This window comes from Parasteatoda tepidariorum, chromosome 5, assembly GCF_043381705.1.
Source record: "Parasteatoda tepidariorum isolate YZ-2023 chromosome 5, CAS_Ptep_4.0, whole genome shotgun sequence".
NCBI classification, from domain to species: Eukaryota; Metazoa; Arthropoda; class Arachnida; order Araneae; family Theridiidae; genus Parasteatoda; species Parasteatoda tepidariorum.
In genome coordinates, this window is record NC_092208.1 from 83692401 (window position 1) to 83718509 (window position 26109).

Sequence of the window (26109 nt, forward strand, 5' to 3'; positions counted from 1 at the left end):
ATATATATATTTGATTTTTTTTTCGAAATATGATCCTGTGCATAAAATATCTTTTTGTAAATATTTAATATTTTTTATAATTTTATTTAATAAAACACGAAAATATTTTGAATTGTAAGGTGTACTATTTTTAACATCATTTTAAAAACTGTAATTTTACATGGAAAATACAAATTGAAACGAAATCGGTCAAATATTTACTCAGAAATCAAATTTTTTAGAACAATGCTTTTTTAAAATTCAATTTTTCATTTCCATTTGACCGATTTTATTTAAATTTGTAATTTATCATGTAAAACTACAGTCTTTAAAATTATGCAAAAAAAATTTACCCAACAATTCAATATCTTTTCAACTGTTATTATGTGTGAAAAATAACTTTTTATAAATATTAAATGTTTATACAAAGTCATTATTCATACATAATTATCTTTGAGTAACCGAATTTTATAATTGTGTGCAAAACATTTTCAATTTTCTTAAAATTTTCTTGAGTTATAGCAAAATTCGCAAAAAATTAACAATAAAGGGTTCAAACTTTGGATTGCTCTCCTGACTGAACTATGGGGACTCTATTTGAAAGATTGCGACTACCCTCTACATTATGGGGATGAGAAATTCAAAACCGTCGAGAATAGAATACGTTTTTGTATCAGATTTCTAAACTTAAAAATTCGTCATCACTACAGAGTACAATCCACCAGTAACAGCGCTTGTACCTTTTGCGTCTTACAGAGTCGTATTCTTTCTCATGTAGCACACGCCAAATAGTCGTTTGGGTGTTAAATGTATCAACGTTTGGGTGTTATATGGGTCAAACGTGTGTTATAATGTACACATGTTTGTGTGTTATATGTATATTATCATCCAACCCATGCAGAATGTCCTTCAAATGGTTTCAGGAGGAACCAGCTTACAGTTCACCAGTGACAGACAACACTTGTACCTTATGGGTAGGATGGAGACGTATTCATCCTCACGTAGTACACGCCAAACAATCTTTTCAGACAAGTACGATTACAGCACGTGCAATTGCTTTCATGTTATATGTATTTTGCCCTTCCATGCTATGTATAATATCTTCCCAGGTTGCCGTGCCTTAACATTTCCTTCAAGGCCTATATATTGCTTCGATTCGGCAAGAGATACTATTTCACATAATCGCAGATGCAAACTCTCGAATAATCCTACCTGGAGAATATCTTCTCTGGTACCCTTTTCGGTAAAGATTCCATGCTTTTCCACTCCACGGCACCGTACCCAAAGTGCACAGCTGCCTTTTCGCGGCTTCTTATAATCAGCCATCAAATCAGAAATCCACGTTAAATATGCCTGCTCGATGCGAGGATCTAATTTTTTATACTATTTAAAATAGTACCAACACCATTTTTTTTCTCGCATTTATATCGAGAAACATTTAATTTCTGCAACTATTTTTTTTTTTTACAATTACAGCATAAATATAAAACAGCTTCTTTACTGTCTTTTTCACTGTGTGTGTTCGACATTGTTGAATAATGTGTAGAAGAGAATAAATTTGCTCCGGACGAAAAAACAAGCTAAAACTGAATTGGTTTTGCCACTAACTTTACCGTCTCGCCTAGCGGGTCGCTTATACTCATATATATATATATATANTACTGATTTCGGACGCTTAATTTGTTTCTTTTGTTTTGAAAATTTCATCATTTATTTGTATCAGTACAAGTCGTTTCTGCATTAAATTTCATTTGATTCTGATGATTCTTTCATGGTGTTGCATTTTCTACAAACAGCAGTTTATATATATATATATATATTACTCGAGACTTAATATTAATAATTTCACTTTTCATTTCCTGATTATAGTAAATATATTTTTTTTCTCAGAATATATACTTCTTTAATTATCGTTCCGGAGAAGTTAAGCAGATGCTTGATAATTATGATTTTCCGTATTTGAAATACGAAACAGCAGAAGAAACTTTTGACGCTCTAATGAAATCCTGTTCTGATTTTAACGAGGTATGATGTTTTATATTTTCTATAAGCATTGATTACTAATTCCTTCTAAAACCGAACTAAGCAAAACGTATCTAGTCAGCTGAAACTTTTAAGCCCGAGTTTAAGCTATCTAAAAGAAAGTGTTATATGAATGTTTGAAATTTGGAATGTTTGGACTTTTTGAAAGTACAGAAGGCTTCATATTAACTTTTGCTTATGTAATAATCTAAAATTATTTAAGTCGAGAGTGAAATAAATTGTTATATCAAGTATTAAAAAAAAGGATTTAGATTTTCTAACACTTTTGTAACTGTTAAAAAAGTTGAATGGAATCATTTTCGCAATATGTTGATTTATTTTTTCAAAATTATTATTTTTTTCATATTTTGCTATAAGGTATGCTACGTAATAAAACAAAATAAATAAAACAAAACGACGTATTTGTGCTTTTTTCAAGTTTTTTTTTAATTCAAGCAATTATGGTGTCTGCAAATTTTAATTGGTAAACTTGCTGAAAAACTTGGAGGGAAATGTAAAATCGGGAAATTTAAAAACATTAAGGAATGAAACTTCTTGAAATTTTTTGACTTTTTTATTGAATTGACTTTTATTTTATTGACTTTCTTAAGAATTTTTTTGTTGAATATGCTATTTTAAATCTTTTCTTTACAAATTTTAATTTGGGGGTTTAAATAGAAAAATTTTCTGAGAGAAAATTAATTTTTAAAAAACTAGTGTTCCTTAAAAAATATATTTTCGTGAATTGGTGATTATTTTTCGGACTTTTCCTCTGAAATATGATATAAATAATAGTGATAAACAAAGTTAAATGTGACATCACAAATCTAAATCTTTTACTCACTGTGACTCAAATTTTTTATCGTTTGGACAAAGGGTAGTGCCCTCTCGGTATCGATGAATGTTAAGTGTGCAAATTAATGTAGAGGGGACAACTACGAAACTTATTATCTAATGACCGGATTTTCACTTATTGAAATAAAATCCTTTTTTTTTAAGGATAGATTTTGACCTGGCATATCCGGATATCTCTTTCTTTTTTTGGGATGTTTGGGATGTATTGCCCCATTGGCCATAGAAATGCCAGAACTTCTATTCTCTTCTCGTTACCCAGTGGGCACCTGTAGCGAAGCCACGGCGGTGGAGCAGCGTCGCCCACGTCACGCAACCACAAACCCGCTTATAGGGCGGGTCACATTCACACAAAGGAAAAAAGACATAGAACACAGAGAGAAAGAAAACATCCATGCCGTGAGCGGGATTTGAACCCGCAACCATCGGCTCCGCAGTCAGTCACGCTAACCACTCGGCCACCTGGTCGGCATATCCAGATATCTAAATCCTCCGATTTACAGTATGGCAAAGTCTGAAAAAAGGATCAGATTTTTTTTCGGGAAAGCGATTATAAGCATTTCCCCCTATATGTTAATTTTAATTTCAAGGCATCAATAACTTTTGAACATGATTATAAGATCGCTTATCCAAAGGTGGGCATATCCAAGATTTTATCTGTGATTCTAAAATACCAAAATATCAATCTAAGAGAATATTGGTCATTATAATTTTAGAGTTTATAGTCCTACTCACAAAAAAAAAAAAATTTTTTTTTCAAGAATTAAAAAAAAATGTCTCATTATTTATTTCGAAAAAATATTTGCAACGTAATATTAGCTAATGTTAGTATCTTTTAAAAGAGTGTAATTCTAAATACCAAGATCTAAATTTTGACCAGAATCGGTCAAATTATTACTCAACACAAAGACTTTAAAATAAGCTACGTTTTGAAATTTTAACTTTTCAAGACCTATTTGCCACATTTCACTAATTTTTTTTCAGTGTTCAAGACAAAGCTTAAAATTAAAAAAAAAAATTTTAAGTACTTTTAACATCTAGATGTAACATTTAAAAATAGGATTTGCTATGTCTTAGCTTTTAATTTATAAGTTTTATAATTAAGTTTTAAAAAATACTTCAATTGCTTAAACATTTAAATGCACAATTAAGTACCCAAATTCTTAATAACCTACACTATACGGCAAAATGTGAAAAACGTAAAATCAATGTATAAAGGTCAAAATTTATTGGCCAGGACAGCTTGGTTGGCAGGGCGGTGGTCTCACGTTTGTAAGAATGGGTGTTCGAATCCAGCCGACCGAAGACTTACCGTGCAGTAAATGTTTACTGATGCACGTTAAATCTGTCGGGTCACAAAGTCGTCCATGTTCCCATAAAAAAATTATACCTCTGGAGATACTGAAAATGAAATTAATTATTCTCTGGTCCAGGTTAAAATTACGATCTCTGTATGAATGAAAGTATATTTGAATGAGTTCGTCTTATAAACGAGTGTGACGTATGGGTGTGGCTGAAGTTGAATTCTCAACATAGATGGCCCCAATAGAAAATAAGAACAGTAGCACCCCTTTCCTTAATATTCTACGACAACATCAACAGCAAAGGTATAAAATTTTTTCGATTGTACTGTTTCTTTCTTTATTTGTATACTTCTTAAAAAAATTATAAATTTGAATTACATTAAAAAATTTTATTTATATTTTCCATTTTTGAATTTTAGTCATATTTGTATCACGAACAGACGTCAGAAAACTCATCACATTGGAATATAATAATTTTTTCAATACTGCATCGTGCTAAAGGACGTGAGTACGAATCACATTCTTACCAAATTATTAAAAATAGATTTATAAATAAACAAGTCGCCTTAGCTGATCAGTTCAAAATTTTCTTGTTACACATATAACCTGTAATGATAACCGATTTGTATGCGCAACACAACTGAGTTTAAATATTGCAATTCTCCATTCCCACCTCCTATCTTAACATTTTAATTAGTTTTAAAAGAAATTTTAATCAAATTTTTTCATTGGCTAGCTGTTACCCATGGTTTTACTAGCGCGGAAGTACTTTGATTTCTATTTTAACTATTTTCAAGAGATGTTCGCAATATTGTCAAAGTTCTTTGTGTATTGAATTTTAATAATAATTTAAATATGATCCGACAATCATTAAATCACACAAACTACAGTAGGTATGAGATAGGAACATTTCAGAATGGTGGGTAGCAGAGATATTAATATTATTTCCGTAAGATAAGATAGAAATCTCACCCATTGCTCCATTACTCGCTATACTACTTCCTCACGCACCTCTTGAGCCGTAACTTGGGTTCCATATTATGCACGTGCTATTGCTCGAAAAAACCGAGCTCTTCTTCAAAAGGTAATCATGAACATAACTAATCTTCTCTAACATATTAATCAGATGATTTATATCAAGAGATTTTTTATCGAGACCAGAAAAATCCTTAAAACAAGAACATTCTTAAGACAAGAAAAGTTCATAAAACATCAAAATAGCGATATTCCACATTAGAAATTGTTCCATTATTAATGTTAAATATATTTACACAATTTTTACACTTTATTTCAGAGTTTGATACAGATGTATACAGTGATTTTTCGAGAATTTTAGCATCATCATCTGAAGTAGAAAGTGCTGATGTTCCTTCTTCGATGCAGGTTGGTTTTTTATTTTAAATTTTACCACCAGGAAAAAAAGAGTTAAAATTGAATCTCACTATATATAAAAATCTGATTATGGTGTCACAGTTTTCCATTTTTGTCCTTGCATTATTATTGGCCGGAAAATCACGTGATGGGATCCAGTTTTTCCTCGATCATTTCCATATTGTTTTGATTGCTCTCAGCATAAAATTAATAAAAGCCATAAAGGTATTGTTTGTCAATAAATATTTTTGTATCTCTAATTTAAAGTTATTTTCCTGTACTGCTATTATTACGCTTTTAATACAAGAGTTTATAACTTAGAGAATTATTGTTTTTATAATTATTATTATGTAATTCTGCACTTCATTTTAAGTTAAGGGTATTTAGAAAGGTAATCTAATCTTATTAACCGTTTTTCAATTATTATTTTAGAGGAAATAACATTACTATACTGTTATAAATTACATTTAAAGAGATCTGTTAAATGATTTAGAACTTAACAATCAGCTTCATGCACAATGAGATGCACGCAAATACAGTATTTAATATTTTCGCCCGTTTGTAAAGTGAAAATATTAAATTACGACTGTGAACTCATCAAATTTGTTTGAACAATATAATGTTATAACAACATAAATGTTATTTTCAAAAATAATTACTTAGGAAAATTACTTCTGTTCACTAATATATCTAATAATTTATAATACTAATAGATAATAATATTTGGAAGTGGGAAGTCAAGGCAAACAGAAGCAAACAGAATTCGTTTTAGTATATGCATGTTAAGTGAATAATTTTCACTTCAACTCCGTACCCTTCTAATTTTGAACCCAATCCAGAAGACAAGGAAACTCTTGGATCAAGTATTGGGAGAAATTTGCCTTCGTGGAGGACTTTTTGATAGAACTAACACGCATTTGCGTTATATGGAGAGGAAGACCACAAGAACCTCCCATGGTTAGCCTGACNGACCGAAGTTGAATTCTCAGCATAGATGGCTCCGATGGAAAATAAGAACAATAGCACCCCTTACCTTAATGTTTTACGACAACATCAACAACAAAGGTCAAAATTTTTTTTCGATTGCACTGTTTTTTTCTTTATTTGTATACTTCTTATAAAATGATAGAATTACATTAAAAAATTTTAGTTATATTTTCTATTTTTGAATTTTAGTCATATTTGTATCACGAACAGACGTCAGAAAACTCATCACATTGGAATATAATAATTTTTTCAATACTGCATCGAGCTAAAGGACGTGAGTACGAATCATATTCTTACCTTAACACAATTAGTAAAATTATTCATAAATGTCGCCTTAGGTGATCAGTTTGGTCACTTTCAAAATTTTCTTGTTCAACACATAACCTGTAATGATAACCAATCTGTATGGGCAGCACAACTGCTTTTAAATACTCCAATTCTTCATTCCCACCTACTATCTTAACATTTTAATTAGTTTTAAACAAAATTTTAATCGAATTTTTTCATTGGCTAGCTGTTACCCATGGTTTTACTCGCGCGGAAGTACTTTGATTTCTATTTTAACTATTTTCAAGAGATGTTCGTAATATTGTCCAAGTTCTTTGTATATTGAATTTTAATAATAATTCAAAAATAATCCGGCAATCATGAAATCACACAAACTACCGTGAGTATGAGATATGAACATTTCAGAATGGTGGGTAGTAGAAGCATTAAAATTATTTCCGTAAGATAAGATACAAATCTCAGCCATTGCTCCATTGCGTGTTATACTACTTCCTCACGCACCTCTCGAGCTATAACTTGAGTATCGTATTATGCATATACTATTGCTTAAAAAAGACCAGCTCTTTTTCAGAAGGGAAACATAACTAATCTCCTCTAATATATTAATCAGATCATTTATATCAGGAGATTTTTTATCGAGATCAGAAAATTCCTTAAAACAAGAAAATTCTTAAGACAGGAAAATTTTTCAGACAAGAAAAATTCATAAAACATCAAAATAGCGATATTCCGCATTAGAAATTGTTCCATTATTAATGTTAAATATATCTACACAATTTTTACATTTTCTTTCAGAGTTTGACACAGATGTATACAGTGATTTTTCGAGAATTTTAGCATCATCATCAGAAGTAGAAAGTGCTGATGTTCCTTCTTCGATGCAGGTTGGTGTTTTATTTTAAATTTTACCACCAGGAAAAAAAAAGAGTTCAAATTGAATCTCACTATGTATAAAAATCTAATTATGGTGTCACAGTTTTCCATTTTTGTCCTTATATTTTTATTGGCCTGAAAATCACGAGGTAGGACGCAGTTTTTCCCCATTCATTTCCATATTGTTTTGGTTGCTCTTAGCATAAAATTAATAAATGTCATAAGAGTATTGTTTGTCAATAAATATTTTTGTATCCCTAACTTAAAGTTATTTTCCTGTACTGCTATTATCACGCTTTTAATGCAAGAGTTTATAACTAATAGAATTATTGTTTTTATTATTATTATTATTATGCGCTTTTGCACTTAATTTTAAGTTAAGGGTATTTAGAAAGGTTATCTAATCTTATTAACCATTTTTCAATTATTATTTTAGAGGAAATAACATTAATATAAATTGCATTTAAAGAGATCTGTTAAATGATTTAGAACTTAACAATCAGCTTCATGCACAATGAGATGCACGCAAAAACAGTATTTAATATTTTCGCCCGTTTGTAAAGTGAAAATATTAAATTACGGCTGTGAACTCATCAAATTTGTTTGAACAATATAATGTTATAACAAGATAATGTAATAATAATATAAATGTTATTTAAAAAAATTATTACTTAGAAAAATTACTTCTGTTAACCAAATCTAAATATTTATAATATTAACAGAAAATAATATTTGGTCATGAGAAGTAGAGGCACACACGTAAGCAAACAGAATTCCTTTTAGTACATATTTATTAAGTGAATAATTTTAACTTAAGTAGAAAAACTGTCTTATGACCAGAAAAAGCAATTATTGCGAAGCAATCATCAGAGTTGATGAGCGGTAGAGAACAGGGGGCTTAGTCCCCTAATATTATAAAACCGTAGAATATAGTAACCAACTCGGAAGTTCTAACACCACACCATGAAATATTTAAGGGTGCTACTGTCATGATGCGTTTTTAAATTACACTTTCATCCTACTCGCAGAAAGGCCTTCAACCAGAAACAAACTGAAACTATTAGTAGTTGGAATTGAAGACTTGACACTTTGCATCTTACAATGTAGTATCTTCGAGGCATTTGTTTTTTCATCTGTGCCCTTTTTTACTAGCTCAATGCCCGTTCTTCGTAAGGGATGGAGTAAAAAAAATAAGAAATCTATATATCAGTTCTGAACAACACTACGAAATCCTGTACAAAGATGAAACACATATACCAGCACAATTAATTAAGTTAAATTAGTTCAATTTTTTAAAATTTATTAATGTATTATATCAATCATGGTGGCTTTACGCTATAAGTTTAAGCAGTGGCCGGAAAAACTACATTAATTTTGTAGCTTACTACAACTACTTTGTTACAAATGTAGTTAACTATAGCTACTATTATTTACATTTATTCACTACTTTAGGGAGACGAACTTTGCTGAGGAACTTAATTTGCACCTATGTTCAAAATGATTTTAAATAAGAAATTGGCTTGCATTAAATATAAGGGAGTAAATAATTATTTATTCAAAGAATTATTTATTCATGGGCCAGTTTGTAATTTCAAAACATTTAATTTTAGAATTTGTTCATTTAAACTTCAACTTCTTATGCCTTTTTCGGCAGCCAATATTTAAATTAAGAAATATGAAACTATCAAATACTTGCAAGTTTTTAATTGTTTAATGCTCTTTTATTTCCTCTGAGATATTAAGTACATCGAAAATACGTTGAAATTCGTTTGAAATATTATCAATGCTTCACGAGTCTGCTTTCACATGTGAAAGTGTGACCGAAGTGGTTAGTTATCTATATTTCGTAATGGCTAGTTTATGTAATAGTTTTACATGATTTTAAATACGTGATTTCTATTAACGCTTAACTGCAACCATCGGATCGGTGAAGATTTGTGCCCATCAAATTCGAAAAATTAGTTGCTTTAGAACCGTAAAACTATTCTAAACTAACGTTGAAAGTAGTTGTTAAGAATCGCTGCAAATTACTGTTATTTTTCTTTTAAAGTAGCGCGCTACACTACAAATTACGAAAAAAAGTAACGACTGCAGTAATGTCACTACTTGTTATACGCTATTTCCGGCCACTGTGTTCAAGAAAAAAAAATAGTGCGTGGAGTCCCTCCGCGCAGAAGAAGTTAAACTTCGCAACCTGCGACGCTAATTGTAGAAGAATCAGCAGTCGTAGAAGGATCACTAGTTTTACTCAGCGACTCTTTTTCCTGCTCCGCTCGCTTCCGTGCTCTGTAATCACGGTAATATTGTGCATTTTTCCCTATTGATCCAGTGAAAGTGCTTGTGGTTGCCTCATCGTCTCACCCTGAAAAATGTATTTGTATTAATAATGTATGTGAATGCGTCATAATGTAATTTCAGAAGAGAAAACCTAACAATCAATTGATATTCACAAGAGACGTACCTTGACATAACCTTATAAATCCGTCGCATTGTCCGTGAGATTGCTTTCACTCATTTTTCACAATTGTTATCCACTAAATTTGAAAATAAAAAATATTACCCTATTAAATTATATGAGTATCAAAACAAACTGAAAAAATATTTATAGAAAAACAATATCCTTATGCTAGTGAGAACCAAAACAATATGGAAATGAATGAGGGAAAACTGGATCCTACCACGTGATTTCCCGGCCAATAAAAATGTAGCGTTAAACGTTTAACGCAACCTTGTTGGAAGTCGCATAAGAAGTATAACTTCAACAAGCTTTTAGTAACTCATCTCAAAAAGATTAACTGAATTCAAAACCATTTGGCATGATGCTGCAGGGTTCACACGGTCCTTGAAACGTTTTGGTAGTGGTAACAAATTTAGGTTAATGCAAGAAGATATTTTTTTATTTCAATCTACCACTTTATTGCTAAATGGTTTAGAAGCTCGAATTTTCATTCATATATACTTTCTTTGGTATTATTACTCAGTATTATTACCATAATACCGAAAGTAAAGATTACCAAAATTAATTTCTAAAATGGCAATTTTTATTCTCCTAAAGGAGTTAGTGTCGTATTTTTATAGGATGGCATTCGTAGGCTGCCACTAGGCTACTTAAATGAACCTGTTTTCATTGATTAATTTGTATAACAGAAAGCGACCTAACCACTCTACTGATACATTGGAACAGATATAGTTCGTTCACCAGGAGTTGGCACTTGGCTCCGCCTTCATCACGCGGTATCGGATGATACTATTTCGCTATTTTGGGGAGAAGGATGTGAACAAGGCTGCTATTTGGCGATCGTATGACAAAAATATTTATTTCGCAATCATCATGTGCATATTTTGAACATGTGCATTTTATTTCATAAACTTGTTGATATTTTTCTCTTTTTATTGAACAGTTGGTTCTTTTTGAGATATTTTGCTGGGAAAAAGTTATTAAACATAAATTAGCTAGAATAACGAAAGGTATAATAGCTGATGATAAAGTAAGTGACTGAAGAAGAATTCACTGTTTGTGTTTGGCTATCACCTTCTACATCAGATAGCCTCCACACGGTTTCTTATAAGTAGTCTGCGCTGACTATTTAAAAAGTGAACAGTTTGAGCGCATGAAGCCAAATTATATTTTAAAAGTGACTGAGAGGAATTTGTCATGTATATTTGTGAAATGAATCTGTAGTGGTAGACAAGTAAGTAGGACAAACTAATCATATTCAAAAACTAAACAAATTTTTAGACATATATTTGCTACCACTTCTTTATTTTTACTAGATTTTCTATTAAAGGGCTCTTTCGTAAACTGGTTTGCTTTCATAGTGGTCTGATTGGACTACCTATAAAAAACAGTGTGGAGGCTTTGCGCGCATTCGAGGTTATCTCGATTTCAAGGGGGGAAATGTTTTTCCTCTTACTCCCCCGCGCTGAAATGAACTCTGCGTCCGGAGAGGTGGAGCCAAGTGCCAACTCCTGGTGAACGAACTATACCTTGAAACTATTACTCATAACGTATAATTGGACTTGAACTCGACATCTTACACACTTTAAAAGCATTTGATGTATTTGATTTTATTTTTTTATCTTATTGTATTTGTTTGCTGATCACCAAATCTGTCATTTGACAAAATTTCACTGTATTCTTAGTTCTTCAAGTTCTTACTATTTATGCTGTTATCAGCATATATTTAGTGCAATGGTATAAATTTTAATCTCCGTATACCCCCTGGGGTGGACAGGGGTTTAACGATACAGATATTAAAAGACGTAATAGTCTATTTAGTTAAGCTTGTACTCATATATCTTAATTATTGATTTGCCATCGATGGCAATTTGCGTTTAAAACATAAATTATCAAGATTTATAGAGAAATACATAACAGTTGCTACCCTTAATCAGTACCCAGATAGCAGAGAACCATCAATTTTACGTCAAAAATGTCTATATTTCCCCTTTAAATTTTTCTAAGCATTCGTAAAATTTACTAAAAACTTAAACGTCGAATTATAGAAAAAATAGCTATCCAAAAAACGAGCAATTTACATAAACAAATTCATTTTGTTTAGGGAATATTTTATCAAACACTTTTTATTAGGTAAGAATGAATACGTAATTTTTAGGTAAGATTTATGTCAACAATAGGGGCCTCCCTGGCAGATCGGTATCACCTGCCAAACGTAGTGCAAAGCGTGGAGGTAGCTGGTTCGAATCCCGCTATTATCCTAGATGTATCTTCTTATTGTGCTATCTCTCTTTCTGTTTGACAATGGTTTATAAGCCTAAATAGAGCACACAAGCCTGCAGATGTATTTCATTCCAATTAACCAATTACGTTTACAAAACGTCAAAATGTAAGTTAGTTGAAACGTCAAATTATAGAAAAAAGTGGTTATTAAAAAAACAGGAAATATACGTAAATAAATTCGAACGAAATTTAAATGGTGAATTTGCTTCGTCAATAATACGTAAAGTACACAAAATAATTTTTACTAAATCTAAATGGTAAATATTCTTCCGTAAAATAGACGAAAGCAATCTTACTGAAGGGTAGTTGGCAAAATCCATTCCGTTAATATTACGTAAATATGCTAAAACTTTTTTACCAAATATCTCAACGGTAAAATCATTCCGTCAATATTACGTAAAATTTACGTATAAAGCGTATTGACTTTACCTATTTCCCAAAAATTTACGTTTAATTTACATATCGTATGCTTCATCGTATGCCCAGAAACATATTCCTCGATGACCGGAGAAGTAAGCATTAATAAAACTGTAATGGTTATAATTTACTTAGTATTTTTACACCATAATTTAATTATCTTGAAATAAATTTGTTAGTTCACTCAATTTTTGAATGTTGACCATTTGCTTAATAATTAAACAAAGGGTTCAGGACAAGCAAAAAACTTTAAATTTTGAAATTCTTTAATTGTATACAGCATGATATATTATATCAAATGCGGAAAATTTACTAAAACGAATACTTTTTACTTGATTAGATTTATCTATAGTTAAGTATTTAATTTTTTTCTAAAAATAAAAAAACAAGTAAATAAGATAGTATTTATAAAAAATATGCTTTATTATTCCCAGAAAGTAATGTCGTTTCGGTGCATTTGATTATTCTTTTCAAGATTTCATTTTTAGTCAGTAATGCATTCACCCCCGTTAACAGCAAACTTTCAATGCCGGATCGAAAAGGAATCGAAATGGATAAAAAAATGAATTGGTTTTTAAGAAAAACAAATATTTAATGCTCCGAAACGGCATCATTTTTCGGTGCCCCTGATACTATAAAAATAATTCCCAAATGCAGAATATGAAATAAAATTAAATATTGAATCTTTATTTGAATTTATGAAAATTGCAATTGTGTTAGATAAAGAGCGTATTTTTTTTCTCCAGAAAGTGGCTAATCAAATCGTGAAAGATTTGGGTACTGAAAAATTCAAAGCTATGACCGTAGAAGTAAGTACTTCCATAATATATTAAAATAAAATAAATGCATGTGCAAGAACTGTACAAAATTGCAGAAAGCTTAGAAAGTTGTCAGCCCTGCCTGAGTGACTGTAATTAACAATATATTTAAAGATTTTCACATTATTTTATTTTGTAACTGTCGTTGAACGGCTGACCAAAATTTGAGTTTACGACTACCAATGTTCAACTCCGTAGACTTGTAATTTTGATCCTAATCCAAAAGACAAGGGAAATCATGGATCTTATATTGGAAGAAATTAGCCCTCGTGGAGGACTTTTTGATGCAACCAACCCACATTTGCGTTACATGGAGAGGAAATCCGCAAAAACCTAGTGGTTGGCCCGATGTCAAAGGGACTCAAACACATGATCCTTCTACCACTAAGGATAGAAATTATATATATATATATANATCCTATAATTGACATTTGCTGCGAATTTCATTTGATTCTGATGATTCCTTCATGGTGTTGCATTTTCTACAAACAGCAGTTTATATATATATATATATATATATATATATATATATAAATGTAAAAAGAAAACATCTTGATTAACAAGGGATACTCTGGGTACCTTCCTTGTCTTGTAAAGCAAGTGAATTAAAAACTTTCAATCATAGTTTACAAAAATTTATTTAGTTTATCATGTCTAGTACGAATTTGAATGCCAAATTGTTGATATCGCTGACAAATTGTGCATAAATTTCTGAAACTAATATAGATAAAGAGTAAATCTTTTTCAACTACATAACTAAAAAAGTTCGCGAAACTAAAAGGAGCCTCGAACCAGGATGATTATAAGTTTTATTTATTCACAAATACTATATAATAGAGAAAAAGCTTTTGCATTTTTTAATTATGCACGGCGTTTGTCTTAACGCAGTCTATCCCTGTTGAGGATTTATAATAACAGATGGCGCTGAGCGCAAACAATTTTTTCATTATTTTTTTCTGCACTTCTTAAGTTTCAGTTTGGATTTAACCACTGAACCACAATGAAATAAAATCCTTTTTTATTATTACAATTTGTGTAATTATTGTTGAATTCGAGTCAATCCCTTAGGGACACGGTGACCAGTCTTCGCGCATGTGATGTAACGTTCAAATAGCGTTAAGGTTAGAATTAGAAAGAGCCATAACCCTATGCAAAATCTATCTAATGTTTCATAATTCTTATATTCCAAAATATTTTCTCATTAATTCAAAACACATCTGTAGGAAGCAGAAAAATGGTTGAATACCTCAAATACAACTTCCAACAAGCTATACAAGGAGTTCCTTCAAAGGCATGGTCATCGATGCATAAAAGAAGTAAGATCTTATTTTATAAATAAATTTTGATTGATAAATAATTCATTTTTATGCACACTTGACTGAAAATCAGCACAAATAATAAATGAGTTTAAATGTGATCATTTAATATTAAAGTGATTTAAAATATTCGTTTCATTTAGTCTATTTTGTTTTTTAGTTTGACATTTATTCCACGCCGTGGGGGCAGGATCAGAAAATGTTCATAAAACTACTACAGGTATGTTAAATTTATTTGAGTAGTAATTTTCAATTAAAGAGTTGTTGAATTATTAATATTCTGCAAGAGGTTTATATTTTTTCCGATATAAATACTTGGATGTAAAATTTTACGTACTCTGGAAAATTACTATTCTCTTGAAATAAAATGTTTCAGCATGCTTAAAAATTTATGTGCATACTTTAAAATGTTTTTGTATTTGCAGACCTTGTCTTCCTGCGCAAAAGAAGAGACTGAAAATTCTGAAGAAAAATTTTCGAAACTATTTTCTGAATTACGAGTTCCTTTAAATGTCTTAAATAGGTAATGTATCATCCTGATTTGTAAGCCTTTCCTGTCTTTGAATCATTCTAAATCAGTTACAAGCTAGGTCAAGGTGTGGAGAACCTTTTTTTTACTTACTGAGCAATTAGTTTTGTTACTTATGTTAAATTATGGTTTATTATTTTCGGGTACACATCGTGCACTTTATGTTTCTTTTAAACTTTGAACTATTGTTTTGATTTTTAACTTTATTTCTAAAACCCACCCATATAATTGACGTTCTTCATTCGTGATAGGGGGCTGCCTTTGGCTCGTGATGTAAAAGTGCAGAACCACAGGAACTCTGGTCCGTGTAAAATAGAAATGATGAGTTACTAATTTTTAGGTTGACTCATTCTTTTTTATTTCAGGAACTTCATAATTCAATGTCGCAAGAAACATGTTTAGAATAGAAGCACTAGAAAAAGTATCATACTTCTATCTCATAAGAATGATGGACACGCGTCTCCTTCTCTGTATGCTTGGCTGTTTATATTTCAAAAAAATCAGTATATAAAATTTTAACTATAATCTAATTATTAGATTCGCATAAATGAGCAATCTTAATGATCCACGAATAATCATGAAAATTAGAAAACAAGCACGCAGAGAAGGATCTCGAACTCTTTTGCTCACCTTTTTCGAGCATCACACAATTCGAATGATAGCGTCCACCCGGGCAACCGGCTTAGCCAAACTCACGGTTGCAGTTAAAGCAAACTAGGTGCAAGGCACGGCTACAACAGTAACGTTTTAAGTTTAGATGAAAGCTAAACTGTTAAAATTTGGGTGTGCTGTGATAGTATCATCACAATTCGGGCATCAGGCGTGCATATAAGTTGACCCCTCTTTCATGGGTACCATATTAAGTGTGCCAACGCTACCAAACATTAATTATTTGATATTTACTCAGTAATTTGCTTTAAAGCTGTTTTTCAAAGGCTCCATTGTACTGTGAAATAATGCTTTTTTTGCGAATAATGTGCTATTTTCTTAACTGCAGTGAGTTTGAAACTCATGACTGTAAGAGCAAGCTTAGCCTACCTAAAGTGCCAGTGCTGTCAATGCTTATCTTGAAAATGACGCCAAATGTTAAAAATGAAAATTTTGTGGTCTAATTTTTTAATACTTACTCCAATGCTGTTTTACCTGGGCTCATTAAAATTTGCAACAACTGAGAACAAGGCATATCAAGTGCCTTACACTTGAAGCAATGTGATGATTTTAAACTATACATGTAATCTCGCCATGAGGAATTATTTGGGCTTTAAAGCAGACAACTTAAATATTATAAAAGTTATTAACCCTAGAAAATTTGGTGACATCACAACCTTATTTTCAGTTTTTGCAAATTTTTATAAGCCTAGGAAATGCAGCATAGTAAGTTTTTAAATATTGAGAAATTAGACTACAAAAGTTCTTAACAATATATTTTTTATTTTCCTTGAAGACAGAGATTCAGTAAACAGCGTTAAAGAAAAATGAAAGAAACTCTGTATTTAAAAAAAGATTTTCAGCGAAATGTTCAGGTGAAATAACCTTTATGATAAGTAATAAAATAAAACTAAATTGGTTAATGTTAGATTATTAAAAAACTTTTTACAGTATAAAAATTTAGATAGATCAATTCAATTGAAATGTACACCGAAGAGCCATTACATTATGACCACCCTCCATCTATAACAATGGGCTCGCCCAGGTTTTCATGGTTTCTCGCACAGGAACAATGTTTTCATGGGGCACATTAGGGGGCATGTTTTCATGGGGCAATCCTCATAGAAAAATCTTTGGCGTCTGTAAGCTACTTGAACACAGTTGCAGACCAGGTTCACCCATTCATGACAACAGTTTTTCCTGCGGGGGATGGTGTTTAAAAATCGGAAAATGCACCATGTCATAAGGGTCGAATCGCCGAGGAACATTCCAGTGACTTTCAAGTCATGTCTTGGCCCCCAAATCCACCTGACCTTAATACAATAGAGCATTTGTGGTCCTAATGGGAAAACCAAATTCCTGCTACCACGCTACCCCCTCGCAATGTGAGGGAATTGCAGGACCAGTTAGTGAGCGCTTGGTACCAGATACCTCAGACTAACTATCAGCACCTTGTGGAATCAATGCCACTGCGGGTGCTTGCAGTTTTGAGCGCTAAAGGTGGTCCTATATGTTATTAGCAGGGTGGTCATAATGTAATGGCTCTTCGGTGTATATTGTTAACTTCCTTTGTTCCTCCGAATAAGGCTCCTCTGTATCACGCTTTTAATACTTATTTTAAATACCACGTACGTTGCTAACAATTATAAACTGTATCACTTTTGTTTTGGTCCTAGCTCACGTATTTAGGGATTCTTTTCAATATATTATTTGTCATTATATCTTCAAAATATTACTCCTCAATTTTTTCATACTTCATTATTTAATATATTTTGACTGAGCAGGATCTTGAAATTGTTTTAAAGTCTTGAATGGACCTAAATTGGAAGTTAACTTTCTGAAATTTTTAAGAATGGAAAAAAATTCATCCCCTCTCCAATTTTTACAGATTAAGAGTATCCTGTATTTGGTAAAGTGCGCCAATTAATTCTAATGGTCTGAAGAGATTATATCTTGAAACTGGGTAGTTTCAAGATATAAGTTACAGTAGTTATGTGGGAAAGAAAACCACGTAAATCTCACACAGATAGTCTCACGGGAAGAAGACTCTAACCCATGATCTGTCTATCACTGAGACTATTTTAAGTCTGTACTGTGGTAGGTGCGAGAAGAATGCAGAAATCGTATAGATCAGCCATCGCTGGGATTCAAACATGGGACAACTCATTGGGAGATTTTTACAAAATTGCAACTAAATGTCGGCTTTTTGTTTACAGCTTATCGCACTCACGTACTTCCCCCAGAAAAAATCAATCCAGATTGTTAAATGCTAGGCTATTGCTCCTTAGGGCATTAAAATGTCCAATAGCGATAAGAAATTTACATAAAAGCTGAAAATAATTTCTACTAAGATACAATTTAAATATTTACATCTCTGATGGCTCAAAATGTTATGCAGATTTAGCGTTTTTTATTTTGTAAAATAACACGCAGTGGTGATTACAAAAGAAGAGCTTTAGTTGAAGAACCAGGTAGTGACATTTTTAGAGGTATTTATAAATCAGTGAAAATAAAATAAAGTGGCTACATCGATTAAATGTTTTTGCTTTCACTTTAACATTACTAAACCTCATTAGTTTGGAGTATGCTTGCATAATTTTTATTTTCGTTCCGGCGGTAGAAAATAAAATAAAACAAAGAACATTCTAACAAATCAATTAAAAAATTGTTCAGACACCCTTTTTCTTCTTCTTACCCTGATTATAACCTCTCTGAAAATGTCACTTACCTGGTTTTTCCAATAAGGTCCTCAAATGTGTTCATTTTTTTACTGTTTGCACTTTTCAAAGTTTTCTTAATCTCCCTGATGTCCTATAACCAGTTTTAGAGAAAAATATTTCTGTAAAACTCTTTTTTAATAAACTATTATATGAATGTGGAAAACTTTCAGGTTTCTTTTAAGACTTGCTATACCAAAATGTCGCAAAGGCGTAAGCTCAAGAGAATCAAGCAAGGCATGTTTTACTCTTATTCGATGATTTTTCTCTTTTAAGCGCTTATTATCATATATTTCAATATCTTTGTGTGTTACAGTCAATGTTGATCAAAAGTATGGATAATTGGAGGAAAGGATATCGACGTTTAGCTAAGCTAATGGTGTCGGAAGGCCGAATTCCAAATGAAGATCTTCTCTTTTTTATGACAATGGATGAAATCAGAGACTTGTTGGAAACAAGATATCCAAAGATTATAGCTAGGTAACATTACAGTGAAAAAGTTTACAAAAATTCTTGGTTTTATTACATTTATACGTAGGATGTTAAATTTATATGTAGGTTTAAACTTAATCTAAATATTTTTAGAATTTGTTACAATTTACTACTGTTTTTTTTTAATATTTTGTCGAATCCGGAATAGTTAGTAACTCTGTTACTCATTATAAATGTCTCCAGAGGGTAACTGTTGTAACTTTGCATTTCATATGACTCTTTGAATTTTTAATATGTAGTTTTGGATAAATTGTTTAAACCTTACAAAGGCCGTGGTAAGTATACTTACCACGAATTTTTAAAGTCCATGCTAACTTTTCTACCACTTTAAATTCAGGTTTCTATTTATTAATAACTACAGCTTTCTTGAAGTGCTTTTGAATAAAATTGGCAACCATTTTTTAGTGTAGAAAAACGTATAAAAATTATAAAATGCATAATACCTACTGAAGTTTGTAGCATTTATAAAATTTAATTTATAAATAAAGAAAAATAAAAGTCAATAAGTTCCTAATAGGTCGTGGTAAATATATTCACCACCAAAAAAATGACATTAAAATTTAAATAAATTTTTTTAAGCTAAATGAGTTTTTCTATTCTTATGTCAATTACTATTCTTATATCAATTACTATTCTCATGTGAATTTCAATTCCAAAAATTCGTTAATTTATTCTTACTAGAAGTAAATGGCCCACTAAAGGGTTTAAATAAAAATTGCAAAATATAAAATAACAAATTTCGTCATCACAGGAAAATATATTTTTACAAAGCAGGGCAAGTTGTCATCTCTGGTACATTCACTGACAGTCCTAGTGTTTTGATTTTATTGGGCACCTGGCCCGCGAAGCAGACCCTATCTCATTCTTCTGTAATTTCAGCACTATTTTGATTGAGCATTGAAGTAAGCAGGCAGTGGAGTTGCTTTTATGAATGTTTCAAGCACTTTGCTTGAATAACTAAAAAGGAATAAAAATATAAAATGAGCAGCTTGCTCTAAACTATGTTTGTTTGAAGTTGCAGAGTTGTATCAGCATGAGGAAACGCTATTTTCTGAAGGGTTGATGTAGTTTTTTGTTTTGGTAGTTGTGATATGAGGCGTTTGGAGGTGAAATATGCAGCTATTGTTCAGTAGTTTTTATCTTTGTTGAAATTTTCAAATTTAAGGATTTAATTAAAATTTGCTGTTTTACATTCTATGGCTTTATCGGAAAAATTTTTTCGTTTAGTTTGAATATATGCTGCGGTATTTTGAAGTCTGCATGTATATTTGCATTCCGGATGAACCATCTGGCACAGGTTATTTTTCTTAGGATCTTGTTTTAGGATTGGTTTAATTTCTTCAGTAAATGTTGAGGTGCAGTTGTCTACGCAGGTGATATGGTGCCAGAGCTTACTAGTAGGTCTAAACTAAAATTATTTAAGAGTATTGGTAGTTAAAACCATTTTTTATTCTTTAATAAATTTTGAATACATAAATTTTGCCACTACATTTATTTAAAAAACAAAATCTTCTGGAAATCCGGTAGAGTTAATTAATATGAAACATTTTCTGGTTAAAAGTACCTCTTCACCCTGTGTTACGGACTTGTAATGTTCTGAGACATACATTAATGTATAATTTTTCTCTCATTTTAGCATTTGCAAAGATTTGACAGGCTAACATATTGATATTGGTAGTCACAAATGTACAGTGCGATAAATGAAAAATAGATCACCCTTATTAACTTTTGATCTAATGATTAGATTAATGTTAATTTTACTTTTTACATATTTCGCATATCTCGAATACCTCGCATATGTCGCATATCTATTTACATATCTCGAAAACATTTTAAGCGGATTAAAACATTTTTGCAAACAATTATGAAATTCGTTCAGAGATAATTCTATACAAAATATAACTTTTAGTATAAATTTTTTTAATTTTTTTATATAATTTGTTAATAGTTAAAGGTACACAACTTTTTACACCATTTTAAAGAATGCAATTTTAAATGGAAATATACAAAATATGAGTGAAAATCAATGGAATAATTTATGAGAAATCGAATTTTGAAGAAGTCGTATTGTTAAAATTCAATTTCTCATAAATTATTCGACCAAATTTCGAATTCATACGAAATTATATTGTTTAAAATTATGATAAATTTTTATACCTTACAATTTAAAAATTTTTCGACTAATATTAAATAAACTAATTAAAAATAAGAAGAAAAAAAATATTTACTAAAAGTTTTATTTTGCTTGGAAATTTGGACCAGTCTCCGAACTAAACTATGGGGACTCTATTTTAGTAGGAAATGTTTTAATAAACATTTTTTTATAATTATTATTGTGAAAGATTTTACTACATTCTTGAATGATTTTTCCAGAGCAAATCAACGTAAGAAACTTTTCCCAGTTTTGGATCAGTACAAATTTCCAGAAATAATTCGTGGTTTTCCAAAAGGTGTAAGTATACTTTTTTGATGATGCTAATTGTCCGTATTTCTCCACAATCATGGATGTCACTGACGATTAAAAATGTAGACAGTGTTATAAACTCAATTCATTTTTGTTTATTCCTTATCGCTTTAATTATTCAATCGTAACTACCACCATGACTTATACTTCAGATTCTTCATGTTTAAAGCAAAGATATTCCATGCACTAACTTATAAAAGTAAATTAAACAATCCTAATTTTAATCTACTGTAATAGGATTTTTAATTTTAATAGTCAATAGAAATGGGCAAAACTCTTACATCGCAGTCACTGTTACTTCTGCTACTGGGATTGATTCAAAAGTATCAGTGACAAAAAGCAGTGACTGTGATTATTTCAATATAGAATTAATCGATATTTTCTATCCATCAAATCGATTAATCGTTATAATTTAATAAAAAATTTGATATAAATTAATTGATTAAATATTTTAATAAATAATCGATAGAATTAGTTTTTAGAAACATTTATCGACGCCACCAATTTTTAATGTAATTAATTAAAATAATTAATCGTTAGACTTAGTAGGCATTTTTCTGATAAATAATGATCTTTTAAAACCAATGTATATAGTAGTATGATTTTACAACAAACAACAACTCTGCCAACTCTTTCGGATTTTCCGGAATATTTTATTTTCATATTTAATGTGGTAGTAAATATATACTATTTTTTCTTTTATAAACTTAATTTTTAAATGATTTTGATCACCACTATTCTTACAAAAATTAAGCACATATATTAATATGCGTTACTATCATGGTTGTCAACTTAAGTTATTTCAAATGGAACGTATTTGTTTGATTAAAATTGAAGTTTTAATTTCATTTTCATACCACTAGGAAAAATGATAATGGAAGGGATTAAAAGTTGGCAGGTATGAACCAATATGGGAGTTTTTTAATTCTTGTAATATTTTAAAATAGCAAAGATTTTATTTCAGATAAAATATTAAATTAGGGTATATATCAACGAGACCGTCAGTAAAGTAGAGCCAACACATGGCGCCACTAAAAACATTTTCTTTTAAATTTTGTTGTTCGGAAGGGAAAGAACACTTTGTTTTAGTTTTATTAATGGATATAAAAAATTTAACTTCTTTATGCGATTATAATTCTTGTTTATTTGAACTCAACTAAATTAAACTAAAATCAATGCCCATTTAGAACCAAAGCCTACCATCCCAGTTTTTTTGGTACTAAATTTATCAACCCGCTGAAGGGATGAAAAGTTGAGTTAACCTTGCCTGGTCCGAGAATTGAACCATGGACATATAGCGTAATTTTATCTCGTAAATGTTTAGACACAGAGTTTTATCATGTAAATTTTCAGGCACAGAGTTTCATCTTGTAAATATTTGGGTACAGAGTTTTATCATGTAAATTTTCAGATACGGAGTTTCATCTTGTAAATGTTTGGATACAGTATTTAATTTTGTAAATTTTAGGCGTAAAGTTTTATCTTGTAAATATATAGGGGTTGTGTCCATTTTTCGAGTGTTGAAGGATACTTGAGAGCAAAGGGTTAAAGTATAAAATCTGGAATAGTAAACGAGAATAAGGCAAAAAGTGTGAGTGATGCAATCTGAAAAGAAACATCGAAGCAGTTAGAGAGGTGTCTGCCCTCTAGTAATGTTACAAAAGTTCACTAGCGTGGGATGGAACTCGTTAGTGTTACAAAAAAATCTATACCATACAAAAAAGTATATTTCCTTTAAAGGGAATTTCAATTGAGATATTTCTGCTTATAATTCTGAAATAAAAGAGAAAATCTAACAAAAATAATGTCATTTCTTATAACAAACGTCTATTCTTAATGCAATGTAATGGTAGTAATAATTTTAAAGCGAAATATTAGGTCATCCGAAAAGTTCAAACCGATTGATAGGTGGAGCTCCAAAGCGTCCGATAAAATTATTCAAGGGGTAGCAAAATGTACAATATAAAATACATTTTTTTATTTTTAAAAATAAATCATTTTGCTTTCCTGATCTCTTCAAAAATTTTATAACTTACTACAGATATTGAAGCTCGTTGCTTGCTAGATGAATATTATAGTGGTAGCTAGAGTGAACTTGTTGCAAATTTGGGTGAGCTGCTTCAAATTGCTGTGTTGAGCTACCACTAGGATATTTTCGGGTGATCGTTAGGAACTCCACCTATCGAAATCCAACTCGAATTTTCTGAACCACTTGATAAAATTTTTGGAATAAATTTAAATTTATAATTTTCCATTAAACTCCTTAATTAATAAATCTATTACCTATCTAATACAATTATGATTGTTTAGGTAGATGAAGTTGAAGAATCTAATGATGCAGCTGAATATGTTGCTGATTTAACAATGCAAGGTAACAATAAATTTCTTGTACATTGAAATTGAATATTAAATTTTGTGTTTTTCATCATTTTTTAAAAGAAAAGCGAAATTCTGATTTTTCATTCAATGTATTCTGTTGTTCAGGAAGTAATTTCATTTTTGTATGAAAGTGAAAGATGATTTTCTCATAGTGAATAACTATTTTATTAAATCATATGTCGCCAATTCTGGTAGAATACCTTTTACCATCTTTCTGGCAGTGGCATGATTCACGCGCCTAAAATATTTGTTCTATGCTGGGAAAAAACTGAGCCCCAGGTGATTTTTGACCTCCTAAGTTGACGTAAAGATTTTACCGTCTAAAACATTTTGTAAAGACAAAAACATAGTTGTAGACAACCTCTCTTTAGTACCAGTGTTGATAGGTTTTAAAGATGGATAGTTTTCTTGACGTTTGAGATGCAAGGAGCACACGATGCATATTTCTTTCCGTAGGCACTTGAGAAACTCATACATCGAACTTAGAGATTAAACCATAGGTTTCTTAGGTAGTCCTTAAAAAACGGTTCAATTCTCAATTAGATAAATTTATTCTCCCAGTGATCTCACGAATTTGTGAAGGCGGTTTCGGACAGTTTGTGTCGAAACTGTGAGGCTACTAGCCGAGTTAATGTATTATTGCAGAAGAGTGGCAGTCATATTTTAGTGTCCCCGAGCCGCTAGCTAGCTAAATAACGGTCTTAATTGGTCGTTATTGCACGTCTATTCCCTTGCCCCGCTTTCTGCAAAAGGCTTAATAAATTGGTAGCAAATTAAGCAGTGAAGCTTTTAGAACAAAGACAGCTACTCTTGCTTTTTAAAATTGTTGGAACACGATAACTGCATACCTGGCAACTTGCATGGTCGTTAAAAATATATTACGAAGTGGTAATAAAACAACAATTAATTTTCCAAAAATGAAACTATTAAGATATCTATAAGCATAATGAGTCATTAAATAGAGTTTATCTACATATTTCTTTAAATAATTGATTCGTCTTGGTAGTTTATAATTTTTTTAAAACTTTAAACGTCAAGCTTTTATGCGTTAAAGTGCTAATGATGTTACCATGAAGAGAAGAATTTCTCAACGGCAGTACAAGTTAGCAGCCATGTAACAACAGGCCTGCCAACTACTACGCTTCTTGTAAAATATTTTATAGAGTTGTAGACGTTTTTAAACCAAAGTTTCCAGATTTTGAGGTAATTTTGGCATTATTTTAAGACCCTCCCCAGGATAAAGCAGAAGCAATTCAGTGTTGTATATGAACTTTTGAATCATTTATATGCAGTGGTGGGGAAAATAAGTTTAAATGGATGAAAAAAAATAATACACTAAAACATTAACTCAGTTTCAAACCAACTTTATTTACTTTATTTAAATCAAGCTGGGTGTCTGGGCCGCGCAGCGGTCCCTAACGCATACATCATGAAATAATTTACATTGTTTGAAAACATTTTATATTATGCAACATTGTGGTGGCAAGATTAAAAAGACAGGAAATAAGAAAAAAAAATATTAAAAAAAAAACAGATATTGCAGGCATTGTTTGTAGATTACATATTTGTCAGTTCTATTGGAATATGTTATTTAATAATTTTTACAGTAGGTTTCCAGATTTTAATAATAATGGATTTTTTAAAGTTCTGTTAAATGGTTAGAGTTTGTGTTTTTGATTTTGATTTTCAGCTGCTCAGAATAAACTGCAACATGACACATGAGAGTTTTATACCAACTAGTCCTAGTGTTCTGATTTTATTGGGCACCTGGGCCGCGAAGCGGCCCCTATCCCATTCATCTGGAATTTTATAACAGTTTTGGTTGAGCAATGATGTGAGCAGGCAATGGAGTTGCTTTTATGAATGTTTCAAGCTCTTTGCTTGAATAACTAAACCATCACTGAGACTTCAT

The 26109-nt window shown here is 31.0% G+C and overlaps 1 protein-coding gene across 1 annotated transcript in view; it reads left to right on the plus strand.

Annotated features, from left to right (window-relative positions):
• LOC107437837 (rifampicin phosphotransferase) overlaps positions 1-26109 on the plus strand; it is a gene marked incomplete in the record, with an annotated part of 597639 nt that overhangs the window by 565854 nt on the left and 5676 nt on the right. The window contains 11 exon segments of the mRNA XM_071180697.1: positions 1870-2004; positions 4577-4661; positions 5452-5540; positions 13581-13643; positions 14876-14968; positions 15129-15188; positions 15394-15491; positions 19036-19099; positions 19179-19342; positions 21728-21806; positions 24129-24189. Of these exon segments, the coding sequence (XP_071036798.1) occupies positions 1870-2004; positions 4577-4661; positions 5452-5540; positions 13581-13643; positions 14876-14968; positions 15129-15188; positions 15394-15491; positions 19036-19099; positions 19179-19342; positions 21728-21806; positions 24129-24189 (991 nt within the window).